At 37.8% G+C, this 12386-nt stretch overlaps 2 protein-coding genes across 10 annotated transcripts in view; one reads left to right on the top strand and one right to left on the bottom strand.

Annotated features, from left to right (window-relative positions):
- The window catches only part of synrg (synergin, gamma), a 49284-nt gene extending 46986 nt beyond the window's left edge, over nucleotides 1–2298 (top strand). For all 9 annotated transcript variants that reach the window (XM_058799132.1, XM_058799131.1, XM_058799130.1 and 6 more), the window contains one exon: nucleotides 1433–2298. In XM_058799132.1, the coding sequence (XP_058655115.1) occupies nucleotides 1433–1564 (132 nt within the window). In that variant the 3' untranslated portion in view covers nucleotides 1565–2298. The remainder of the gene's footprint in view (nucleotides 1–1432) is intronic.
- A 916-nt stretch (nucleotides 2299–3214) lies between these two features.
- Nucleotides 3215–11885, bottom strand: dusp14 (dual specificity phosphatase 14). Its single transcript, XM_058799134.1, is given in 3 exon segments — nucleotides 3215–4857; nucleotides 4860–5113; nucleotides 11634–11885. Coding segments are annotated over 2 exon segments (651 nt in total). The 5' UTR covers nucleotides 4996–5113; nucleotides 11634–11885; the 3' UTR covers nucleotides 3215–4342.
- Nucleotides 11886–12386: the final 501 nt, after the last annotated feature.

Raw genomic sequence — 12386 nt, 5'->3', positions numbered from 1 at the left:
CTACAGTAGTCCACACAACTCCAGTCCATCAACCAATGTCTTGTAAAGTGAAAAGCTGCGTGTTTGCAAGAAACATTCATCAAGACAATCCATAATAATCTCTTCCACAGTAATTATAAATTTCTCCAAATCGGTTCTGAAACTTAAACATCTTGGATGGCCTGAGGGTAAATTTTGGGCAAATTTTATTTTTGGGTGAACTATTCCTTTAATAAAACGGTAACACTTTACAATAAGGTTCATTAGTTAAACATTAGTTATTGTATGAACTAACCATGAGCAATACATTTGTTACTGTATTTACTAATCTTCGCTAACGTTAGTTAATAAAAATACAGATGTTCATTGTTAGTTCATGTTAGTTCACAGTGCATTACCTAATGTTAACAAGATTTTAATAATGTATTATTAAATGTTGAAATTAACATTAACAAAGATTAATAAACGCTGTATAAGTGCAGTTCATTATTAGTTCATGTTAACTAATGTAGTTAACTAATGAACCTTATTGTAAAGTGTTACCAATAAAACTTCTATATTAATAGAACTATTAAACCCAATTTAAAATATTAATTTATGTGTGTTTGTTACTGTTATTATTATTATTATTTATAATGTCAATGTAGTTTGTATTAAGTTTATTTTACTAAAACTTAAACTAAACGAAAATGAGAATTGTTGCCTTTCAACTAACTGAAATAAGTTAAATATTTTGTGTAGGTAATATTTATTTCATGTAATTAATTAGTTAATGATAACCGTGGATATGAACTGAAATTCCGGTCAAATTCTGGAGTTTTCTCTGGAGAGAAAATGTAAATAATATTCTTAAATTAACAAGTGTAATGTAGATGACATCTAGCTAGGAATATTAAAATTCTGGCCGATACAGACAAGCCGATAATTATTTTCTAGTTATAGCCGCAAAAACTCATAAATTGTTAATATTAAAATTCTATACTATTTTGTCTAAAAATACATTTTTAAAATGCTACAGGATGAAAAATGGATATTGATTTTGAGGTTTTTTAAAGATTACATTTAACAGTAAAGTTAAATTACTAGTGTTTTTAAAGCTTAGCCTTAACTGAGCATTAGATGAGCGCAAAGCTAGACTTAATGTAAAAATAGGGTGAAATGAGCATTAACAGTTAAACACAATTCATAATTCATACAACTAAATTCATAAAATACATATGATTTCTAAATCCCCATACCCCCCAAAATGTTCTCTTTCTAATATTGTCCAGTTATTGATATGGTATTGATATATTACATTAAAAAAAGAAGCAGCTTTGTATTGAACCTGGAACATACTTTTAAAACCACCTTAACTAGTAGCTCAACCCCAACCCTCCTCCCTACACTCAAATCAGACTTTATCCTTTCGATTTAATTTTTTCTCACCTTGTCTTGCACAAATCCTCTGCAGGCCTTTAACTCTGAGACGGACAACTTCAAGCTGATGTACGGAGGTCACCAGTACCACGCCAGCTGCGCTAACTTCTGGATCAACTGCGTGGAACCCAAACCGCCGGGTCTCATCCTTCCCGACCTGCTCTAGAACCGAGCGCTGAACCCTGAGCCGCTGTCTGAAGCATCATGAACTCTTCAGTCACTTTAGCTGTTTATCGCTGTTTGCCTTTGAACCGGTACAGCTCTCATCACTTGAATTTGGGACGCAACTGTCTAGATCTGCCATTGTTTGTTGGTAGATCAGATAAATGATGTACTACTGAATAATAGTTTATTTAAATATTGTAAATGTGTCTTTGTCTCTACCTTTTTTGGATCTGGTTCTCTTCTGCACAAAAGCGGTCGGTTGATTCTTTGCTGTTGATTTCTCTACCATGTGAAGTAAATACTGCAGAGCTGTTCTGCATGTTACGAATAGCAGACTTGTAATATAAAATCCGGAAAACATTTGAACGCATCAAGAATTGTAGCAGATATTACTTACAAGAGAGAAACATTTAGACATTGGTATCGTTTTCTGTATGGTTGTGCTGGAACACAAGTCACTTTTGTAGTGGGTCTGGAAATGCTTGCGATTTTCTGAGATGTTCATAAACGCTGTGATATTCTGGATTCATATGCGACTCTTTTGAAGGACTTTGTTGTGTGAAACTTTGAAGGAAATTCAAAAGTCTGGGGATGTAAGAAGTGAAAAGCAAAGCCTTTTCATTTTTTTCCAACCCAAGCAGTTATAAGAACTACGTAAACTTTAATTATGAATTAATTTCTTTGCATTGATGCACTTGTATTGAATCAACCGAGATTAAACGGCTTTGTAAAACATGTTGGTCTTTGTCAGTGTTTTACTGAGGACTTATTCTATTCATTGTTTCATTATATCATCTACTTCATTTATGAGCGTTTTCTACTAAATTGGTTCTTTTGTGTCTGTATTTCTGTTTGTAATTGAAGTCGGTAAGCGCAAATTAAATATTTGAATGTTAGTATTGAATGCAAATGTGAAATTTTTGTGTCCCACATTGGCGCGATTACTCTGCGGTTCTGTAGAGTCAGCCTGCATCTGTTCGGTCCGTCATCAGGGCCAGCTACAGACAGCACTTCCCTCACACTCACTCAGCGCTAATAGCTGCCATTCACAGCAATATTACCTTGGCAACAGTTTCCAAGGATACTGGACTTTGAATTTGTATGATTGTCGAAAGACATCATGATTTAGTCCCTGTCTGTATGTACAGAAGACGAGAAGTGACTTCTGTTAGATCAACTTTTCCACCCCGTTGCTCATTCGCATCAAATGTCTGTTGAAATTTTAAAGGTAAAAGTAGTTTAAAATATAGATTTGAGTCGACTTACACCGCTTGCAATTTTGATGCTGTTAGAATGGATAATGTTCTGTCCTTGTCTTTATACACATGTGACTAACAACCTTTATCCACCTTGTCGTCGCTGAACAGCAGGGATTAGATTTACAGACTTCCTGCTCCATGTTAATCCAGACGTTCTACAATGCATTGGAAGATTTAGTACACAGGAAGTGAAATGGCGTTCTGACATGATCCAACAAAAGCTTTTTGCAGAAAAAAACCCATTTGAATTCTCTAAAGAACCTTACTTCAAAACATTTTTCTCAGAACATTTTAATCTAAATTTTTTGTGGAATGGAAAGGTTCTGTTGATGCTAAAGGTTCGTCATAGAATCATAGATGCCAATAAAGAACCTTTATTTTTAATAGTGGCATCCATTAAAAACACATTAAACCATTATACAACAGCCTGTCCATCAGTCAATTCATACAGTAGGAGTTACTTTTACTGACAAGTATTAAGGTATTTTTATGTACGTACAAATATTACTACTATGTAGCTTTACTGTAATGTGTACAACATACTAAAAACCGAAACTTTAAAAAAAAAAAGCACAAGGAATACATTAAAATATTTCACCCTTTATTAATTTTAACACACTAGTTAAATCAGAACTCTTTTACATGAATTCAGTTATTTTTAACACAAATTAGTAAAAGCTTTGCTAGGAGTCCTCTGACAGATGTGCTCTGGTTATAATAACTGCTTCACTGCAGAAAACATCTGAAAGTAACATGAGTTAAAACTTGTTAAAAATTAAAAACCGAGTAGAATTGCAAAAGGACCAAATAGACAAAATAGAATTCATTGAAAAAAAAATTGCTGCCATATTTATTGTTCTGCTTCTTGTGAAACATCCTGTTTTGTAGGAGCACTGACATTACAAATGCCAATACTGTCCTTCATGATGTTCAATAAAATTTATTTTAATTTACATAAATAGTTTATAAATCTGTTAAACTTAGATAATATTGTAGCGTCTTTCTGTTGAACATTGTCACTCTTCACAAAACCTTCCAAAAATCATTTAGTATTTTAATTTTTTTTGTATGCACGAGTTTAAATACACCTTGGAATATAATATTTTTAATATATATATATATATATTATATTTATATATAATTTTCAAATGCTACCAGTAATCAAAATCAGACTGCTGCCTCTCAACAAAGACGACAGCCAAACTGAAACAACATCCTCACAATATTACGATTGATAAGTCTTAACCCAGGACTGAATTCCTGATTCTCAGCACCACACTTGGTTCCCAAAGTGCTCCTAAAACCAACATTATCATCGCCAAGATTTATTTCAGCATTCAAGGATGGATTATCTCTTCTGACCTCATAAAGTATGCACTCAAAGTGACTTTTTCCATCTTGAAAATGGACATAAGCACTTCCATCTGGCTTTATTCTCTGGCAGGAGGGACTTGTGGAGGCCGGAAGACAGTGGAGTCAAAAATCGCTTGGCGGACCAGTCCTCTACTCCAAACCCCTCTTCACAAGCCCCAGTAAGGTGCCAAGTTCCTGCGGTCTCTCTCGTACACGTCAGGAATGACCCCGTATGGTGTCTGGATCATTTTCACAGAGTTCCTGCCAAACAGTTTCCTCTCGTACTCAATGAGCTGTCGCCAGAACCCTCCATTAGGACGAATGACGGGTCGGCGGGATTTGACCCAAGCGTGAGCCTCGGCCAGGGAAACTCTGTGGTACTTCATGAGGTAAGCCAAACAGAGCGAGGCAGAGCGGCTCACCCCAGCCGCGCAGTGCACCAGCACAGCTCCCCGCTTGCGGCCCACGCTGTGGATCTTATCAGCCACGCTGTCAAAATAAAGCGAGATCGGAGAATGAGGCATGTCGGCCAGTGGCACTTTGACGTACTCCATGTGTGGCCAGTTGAAGTTGGGCAGCTCGATGGTGGCGTTCACCACACAGGTAATCCCTTTGGACAGGAGGAGGCTGCGGTTGGACGCCACATTCCCCCGGCTGAGGAACAGGGAAGGAGTGATCTGGCGATGCCCCCCAACAGGCTGCTGGTCTCGGGCAGCAGTCGGGGGACGGCCGTGGGCACCACTGAACTGCGGTGGTGGTGGTGATGATGGTGGTGTTGGTGATCTTGGTGGTGGAAGAACCCCTGACTTCGGGAACCCATAGAGGAGCGGAGGCAGGAGACAGAGAAATAGAAACCTTGAGGTGGCGCCAGGGTGTCTTTTAGTTCTCCTTGGTCATCTCAAAGCGAACGGCGATATCCTAAAGATCATTGGGTGCACCTAAAACAAGCCAAGAGTCAGTTTGCTTGAAATAACAAGTAGAAACCTCTTTTAGGAGGGTTACAGCAGGGGTCTCCAACCCTGCTCCTGGAGAGCTCCAACCCCAATCAAACACACCTGAACCAGCTAATCAAGGTGTTTGGGGTTACTTGATAATTACAGGCAAGTGTGTTTGAGCAGCGTCAGAACGGAAGTCTGCAGGATGGTGCAATAGACATCCAGGAGCAGATTTGGAGACCCCTGGTTTACAACATATGTAGAGTTATGTATCTAAAACCTTCTGGTTAGTCCAGGAGCCTCATTTATAAAACACATGTATAATAGGATTTGATACTTAATTGACCCTTCGCAAAGACCTGCCCCCCTTCATTACTGTTGCTATGTCCGACAAGCCATGCCACTCTCATGAAAAATACATTGCGGAGCAAAGAGGAAACTGACAACGTGCCGACAGACAAGACAGAGCAGGTTAGGTTAGGGATGAAACAAAGTCTAAGCTTTGAATTTTTGTTGTTTAAGAAATTCAAACATTAAATATCCTGACATCGTGACAGATCACTGTAGCGCCTCAGTTCAAGCGGCACATGAACCAATCATCTCTTCCTCTTTAGTTATAGCATGAAATAACCATAATTGATCAGTAGAAGTGTACCGCCTACTGCAGAATGGTGTAAATACAATGAAACAAGTATTGAAACACCTTTCATAATCCAATTGCAAATGTTTTGCTTCAAGTGTAACCTCTTAAATGCAATTAACAAATACCAGTAAATAAGAAGCTTCTGGAGCCTCATTTATAAAGCATGCGTACGCAGATTTGATCGTAGAGTGTGCGTACGCTTAAGTCCACACCAACGCTCATATTTATAAAAACTGTCTTTGACGTGGAAAAGTGCTTAGCGTCACGTCAGGGTCTGAGCAGACGTACACACTTTTTCTTGTTCGAGTACTGCAGGTTTTTGGAAATGTAAGTTGTTCTTGCAGTTGTTCTTAAAGAATTTGGATGATGACTGTTGATCTTTTACGTGTTAATGACATTAAGAGTCGTTTACAAGCAGAGAGCTGAAACCATTCATTTGCGCTCAAGATCATTTGCAATTCATAGATTTCACATCTGAAAGAGACGAGTACGTGCGTTTTCTGTACGTACATTCATTTTACGAATCACCCGTACGCATATTTGAGAGATGATCGTAAGATCAATTTTAAGATGGTTTCTGCGCAACATTTTATAAATGAGGTCCCTGGTATGTCATTTTATTCATTTGTAGGGCTTTTTTGTTTGCTTTCTGGTTAATTAGGCCAATACAACTCATAAATGTGTCATTAAAAATTCCTAAAAAGGTTTCGTAGCTTCACGAACCAGTGTTTCAAAAGCGACACTAGCGTTCACAGTTAGGATCATTCTACGCACATCTTCTGAACTTCACCCACTGTGCCATGGAAACAAGCACTCTATGTCCGTTTTAAACTGAGAACCTTTTCAGAGTCCAGCTTAATAAGAGTTGATGAATGAAGCTTCCTTGTTGATGGTAAAAAACAACATTAGCATGCCTGAATGCTGGTTTAATGGACTTAATTACTGTATGTACCCAGCAGATGTGCCCCTCTGTCAGACTCCGTCCCTCGAGCTGTGCATGAGAGTGTGGGGGCCATGCGGAGCAAGTGTTTACTGGAGCCTGGAGGACCCTTATTAATCAAACCAAGAACAAGGCTTGAAACCTGTTATAAGTAAATTCACTTGGTCAGACAGAAAGCTTGATGTATCGCACAGAACAAGAGGGCAGCCCTGTGCCTCTACTTTGGAAGAAAAACATCTTTTTGAAAGTTCGGTTTAAAAATAGGGTTGTAAAATTTGCTCTGACACTGAATTATGACTCTTTGAAAAAACGTAAAGGTTTCATAAAATAAACAGAAATGTATTAATGGAAGATGGAAATCAATGGAAAGCATATTTGGCACTGTAATACAGAATACAGATACACAGGTGTGTGTTTATAGAGTATTTTACAATGGCTTTGAATGCAGCTATAGGCCAATCACAATAGAGCACTGGAACTATCCATTTTTTAACATCCCTTTTTAATGAATGCATAAAACATAATTCTGCTTTTTGTTTTAAGAACTTATAAAAATTAATTTTTTACTTCAGATACAGTCCATTTCTTTTTATTTTATTATGAATTCCTTATGAATTCAATAACTGCTAGCTAACCTGGCAGCATGTCCAAGGTTATTTAACTTTTTCTTCACAGAAGGAAAAATGTCATTCCCATCACATTATACCAAAATCCTCCTGAAGGTTGAGCCAAAGCCGCGATCAGATCTTTATTCAGAGATATGCAATAAATGTTTTAACACAGATGAACATCAGTTTGAAAAAGTTAGATTTTTGGAGATTTCTTGTCAAAAGTGCCTGTAACTGAAGAAGCAGATAATTGATGTACTTTGTCAGATTGATGCATCACAATGCATGCATTTTTACATACCTAGTTAAAAGCCTTGCTTAAACTCTGCAATGTCCATATTCACATCACACACACAAGTAACGTATAAAATCACTTCCAGTACTGCCAAAATACTTGGCATGTCTAGGGGGTTTAACTAACAAATGTGTCATTGTGTTCAGAGTAAAAGCAAAGTTTCACGGCTGAAATAAAACTCTTTGTCTTCTGAAGGTGTGACTAAAGCACACAGCTGAGGGTTGTGTTCTGGACCCAATGATGTTCTCAGGTAACACGCTCATTCAGCCATCAATTTTGGCCCTCAGACGCCCCTGTGGATTCCAAGTGTGCTGAAATCTGCTTCCTCCAATTACTGGGGGTCGAGTCGCTGGCAGGCATGAAAGAACAACTGAATGTAGAGCATCTGTTTTTGCCGCCTACCTTTCATACATCAGCATGTTTTATTGAAGGACAGACGGTCTACTTACGACTTGTGTGCTGTTTGTTGTTTCCCATCATGCCTGAGGGCTCAATATCATTCATTCCTCTCAATATAATGCATGGGGCTCTGACCCTTATTAGCATGCCACAAATATCAAACCAATCATGTTAAATAAGAATTACATCTGATGTCTGTGCAAACAGCACCTGTGATGGTAGTTCCTCCCTTCTCCGCACAGCTACAGCTGGCTTGATGCTTTAAAGCAACGTGGCCGGATCTTCTGTACATTTCTCCATCTCTTATATTACTATATTCTCTTTATTAGTAGTGGTATTCTTAGTAGTTGTTATTATTTTATCATTTTAATATTTTTTAAATAATTAACTGCATTAAATGAACACGTTAAATTGACAGCCCTGTCATATCCCTGTAATGCGTAAATATTTGGCGCACAGTGGCAAAAGGACCATCAATTTATGGAAGTGTCCTTGTGCCCAGTAGTCTGCTACTATGTTTGCATTAATAAAACCCATCTGCCCCAGTTCGTGCTGGCTGTCTCCCTGAGCCTTCCTCTACATCAATGAAAAACAGCCCGCCTGCCATTCTCATGGGACTCTGATCGCAATAACTTCTACAGTCTCTAACATCCTTTCAAACAGGGCACACAATCTCTCTCTCTCTGGCTGTCACTCATTTTTCACACTGAAATTACGGAGTTTGGATGCCATGTGTGGTGCCTCACAAACTCTTCTTCGCAGCTTGTAGGCTTGTTAACACAAAAGGGCAGTCAGTATCATTGTGACTAAGTGTTCTTGGGTAAATTGGTGTGCAATCCACCTGGCTTAAAGGAATAGTTGACCCAAAAACTCTAGCTTTCAAGTTCAGTTCAGATGTCATTCTCGCATATCTTGTGAACGAAATGCAATGTCATTGGTGCTTATTGTTGTTGTTCCAAACTTTTATGACTTTCTTTCTTCTGTGGAACATAATAGAAGATATTTTGAGAAAGGTTTTTTTTTTTTTTTTACCATTGAAGTCAGTGGTACCCAGAACTATTTAGTTCCGACATTCTTTAAAATATAATCTTCTGTTTTACAGAAGTCATAAAAGTCTGGAAAGACATCAGGGTGAGTAAATGATGACAGTATTTGCATTTTTAGGTGAACTAACCCTTTAAGAAGATGGGAAGTAGATGGGAAGATTTTTGTGAAAAATGGGTTAAAAGATTCATTTCTGGTGCCATGACCCGGTGACTACTGTAGGTGTTGAGGAATAAAGGCATGATATATAAGAGCAAAGATGAACCTCAGCAACCCAAAGTGCTGATAGAGTCAAAGGCCTCACTGCTGACTATCACAGCTATTTATACAAGTGAGTGAGTGGAGAAGTGGGAAGAGAAGAAAGACAGACAGAGGAAAAGAAGGAACATCAGAGGCCTTATCTTTTTTTTTTTTTTACTGTGTGCATTGCTTCTAAACATGTAGCATATATCTTTAGGAATAAGAAAATGTTGTCATCTACACAGTCTCACTTCATTCCAAATCCATATGATCTGATTTCTTGATGTATAACAAAATAAATTTTGAAAAACCATACAATAAATTTTTTTTTTAAGCTTTTAGCTTCAAAAAAGAAAAAACAAGCTACATACAGTAAGTGGTCCATATGACTCAATTCTCTGCAGCGGTTCTCAAAACTGATTTTCATACCTGAATTTTCAAATTTGCTGCATCATATGGGTGTATGAGACACAGATGTGCAGGAAAAAAGCTACAAGACATCATCTTTTGTGTTCCATGGTAAAAAGAAAGTCATCCAGGTTTGGAGCAACATGTAAATGATGACAGAATTGCAACTATTCTTTTAAAGCCAAATGTGTGCTTCTAGTATTTTATCATCAAAACACATTTTGAGTACGTGTCTATGAAAATGCACTAAAAAACCCATCACCCTGTATATTGCAAGTAAATTAGAAGCAACAACTCAATCTTAAATGAATGTCTTCTCCATTGGGAGCCAAGCAATTTTGCTACGAACACAATAGATAATACTTCATTTTCTCCACCTGTGGAGTGGCGTGAACACATATTCTTGGCATGACAGTAATGGGCTGCTGTGTCAACCTCATACACACACATACAGGCACTCATCACTCAGTGTGTGTCTGTGGATCTGTCAACACCAGTGCATATCACAGATTCAGTGCCGTAGGTCTCGGATGCCGTGTGTAAAAATTCTCCCAGAGTCTGATTCCACCTCCGCAAGCATTAATGGGAACGAGAGACACCTGCTGAGAAACTCGAGCCCCAAAATGGCAGCCCTTCTTCCACACCAAATGTGGAAAACAGAAAACTGAACCGGAGCCTTGTTTACTCTACCAGCTTAATCTTGTCAATAGCCTAATGAAACAATCCATGCTCATTCAACAAGTGGCTGCAGCGTTAGTGACATTTCAAATGCGAACATTTTAAAGATAACATTTTAATTTACTACAGATAAAATCTAGATTATCCATCTAATAGGTTCCTCCTTAAACAATCATAGAAAATGCAAAACTGCACTCTTTTCATTTTTACATCTGTGCATCCTAATTATTATTTTATGGCTGACCAATTATTATATAAGTGTCTGACAAATACGCGCTTTTCAGTTACAGCAGGGTGGTTGATGGCATACAAACAAAATGACAATTACTGAAATGAATGTTAATTTTACACAAATTAAACAATATATACATATATTTGAACAGTTTTGGTTACATAAATTCAAAAAAACACTTGGACTGATTTGTGAATGAACTGATTCATTTAAAATAATTGAACAAAGATTTGTTCACAAATCAGAGATAGTCAGTTTACAGGGATTTTAAGTTGTAAAATATTTAATTGGACACAAACTTGCGTATTTGGTTTATCCTACAGGTGTGAATGGTTATGAGAAACCTGGAAGCTACTGAGATGTCAAAGGTAGCCTATTTATTTAATACAAGTTTCTGGAGTGCACTTATTTTTAGAGTGAACAACAGGGTTGATGGAGAACATTCATTAAAGAAAGCTGGCTCAACCTAAGCGATGATAATAATGGTTAAGCAAACACTGGGGTGAAAAGAACAGGTTGATGCCGGTGACTGAGTGTAGATCGTATTTTGTTGCATTGAGCGCCTCATGTCTGACTCAGTCACGCACATCAACCTGTTCCTTCAATGGCATCCATGACATAAATTCAAAAAGCCATTTGAAGGCGAAATAATACAGAACATCAAGCCTACAACTGATACCGACGGTGAACCTGTCGGCTGCCTAATTTGCGACAAAAGAAGTACGTAGTTCAAACTAGTGACGGAAAATCATTGAAGTATCGCGGAAAATGACAACTACTCCGCTCCACGCACGCGAACTGTTTGTGTTCACTTTGCGCACGTTATTGTAACGAGCATTTTCTTTCAATTTCAACCCGAATACGCACAACATGAGCAATTATGTCGGACAAACACACTAAATACGTTACATTTCCGAAATGTAAAGATATAAAAGATCACAAAAGCTACGTATTTAGTACACTGTTGCGTCAACATCAGCGTAGACTCTGTTTAATAAGATTACTCATGTTGACCCAAAGAACAGACTTAACTTACCTCACACACAAAACATTGTCCTCTGAAATAATACACGGGTTACACATTCAGCTGATGGCAGAAATTATCTCTATCACAGCGCAAACAAGCTGATATTTCTGGAATATTCCGTAAAATCTGACAACTCCACACGCTTCCCCGTGATGGAGGTGAGCGCGTGCGTATCTACGGTGCGTATGACAACAGGAAATTTTCTATTGGGAAAACATACGCTTAAAGAGCACAGAAGCGCCTCCCCCGTCCAACACTACAGCCAGTCAGTCCTCATACTGGCACATCACGATCCACACTCGGCTACAAATATGACAAGACATTCTCAGCAACAAACATCATGTGCAAATGAACATGACGCCACTGTATAAACTTAAAGAGCCTCAGGCGCATCATATTTATGAGGGTGATGCAAGTAAATTGGCATTTAGAATATAATCCCTATATTAAACTGATTTTGTAATTACTCTTGGATTAATCCACAACTGTATTATTTAGACCAGTTACCAGTAGTTTGTCAGATAATCAACAAAGCAAAGAATCATAACTTTTCTCTTAATGCCAATTTATAGAGCCCTTTAAAGGAACAGTTAACTCAGAATTTAAAATTCTGTCATTATTTACTCACCTTCATGTTGTTCATGACTTTCTTTCTTCTTTGGAACATAAAGTATGAGTAATTTAGCACAAAGGTTTTCTTGATCACTGGGTCTGTGGAAAGTATAGCTGATAAAACATGACATTTTCTCGAATTTTCATGGT

The sequence above is a fragment of the Onychostoma macrolepis genome, chromosome 15 (genome assembly GCF_012432095.1).
Source record: "Onychostoma macrolepis isolate SWU-2019 chromosome 15, ASM1243209v1, whole genome shotgun sequence".
NCBI classification, from domain to species: Eukaryota; Metazoa; Chordata; class Actinopteri; order Cypriniformes; family Cyprinidae; genus Onychostoma; species Onychostoma macrolepis.
This window is presented reverse-complemented; position numbering and strand designations above follow the sequence as displayed.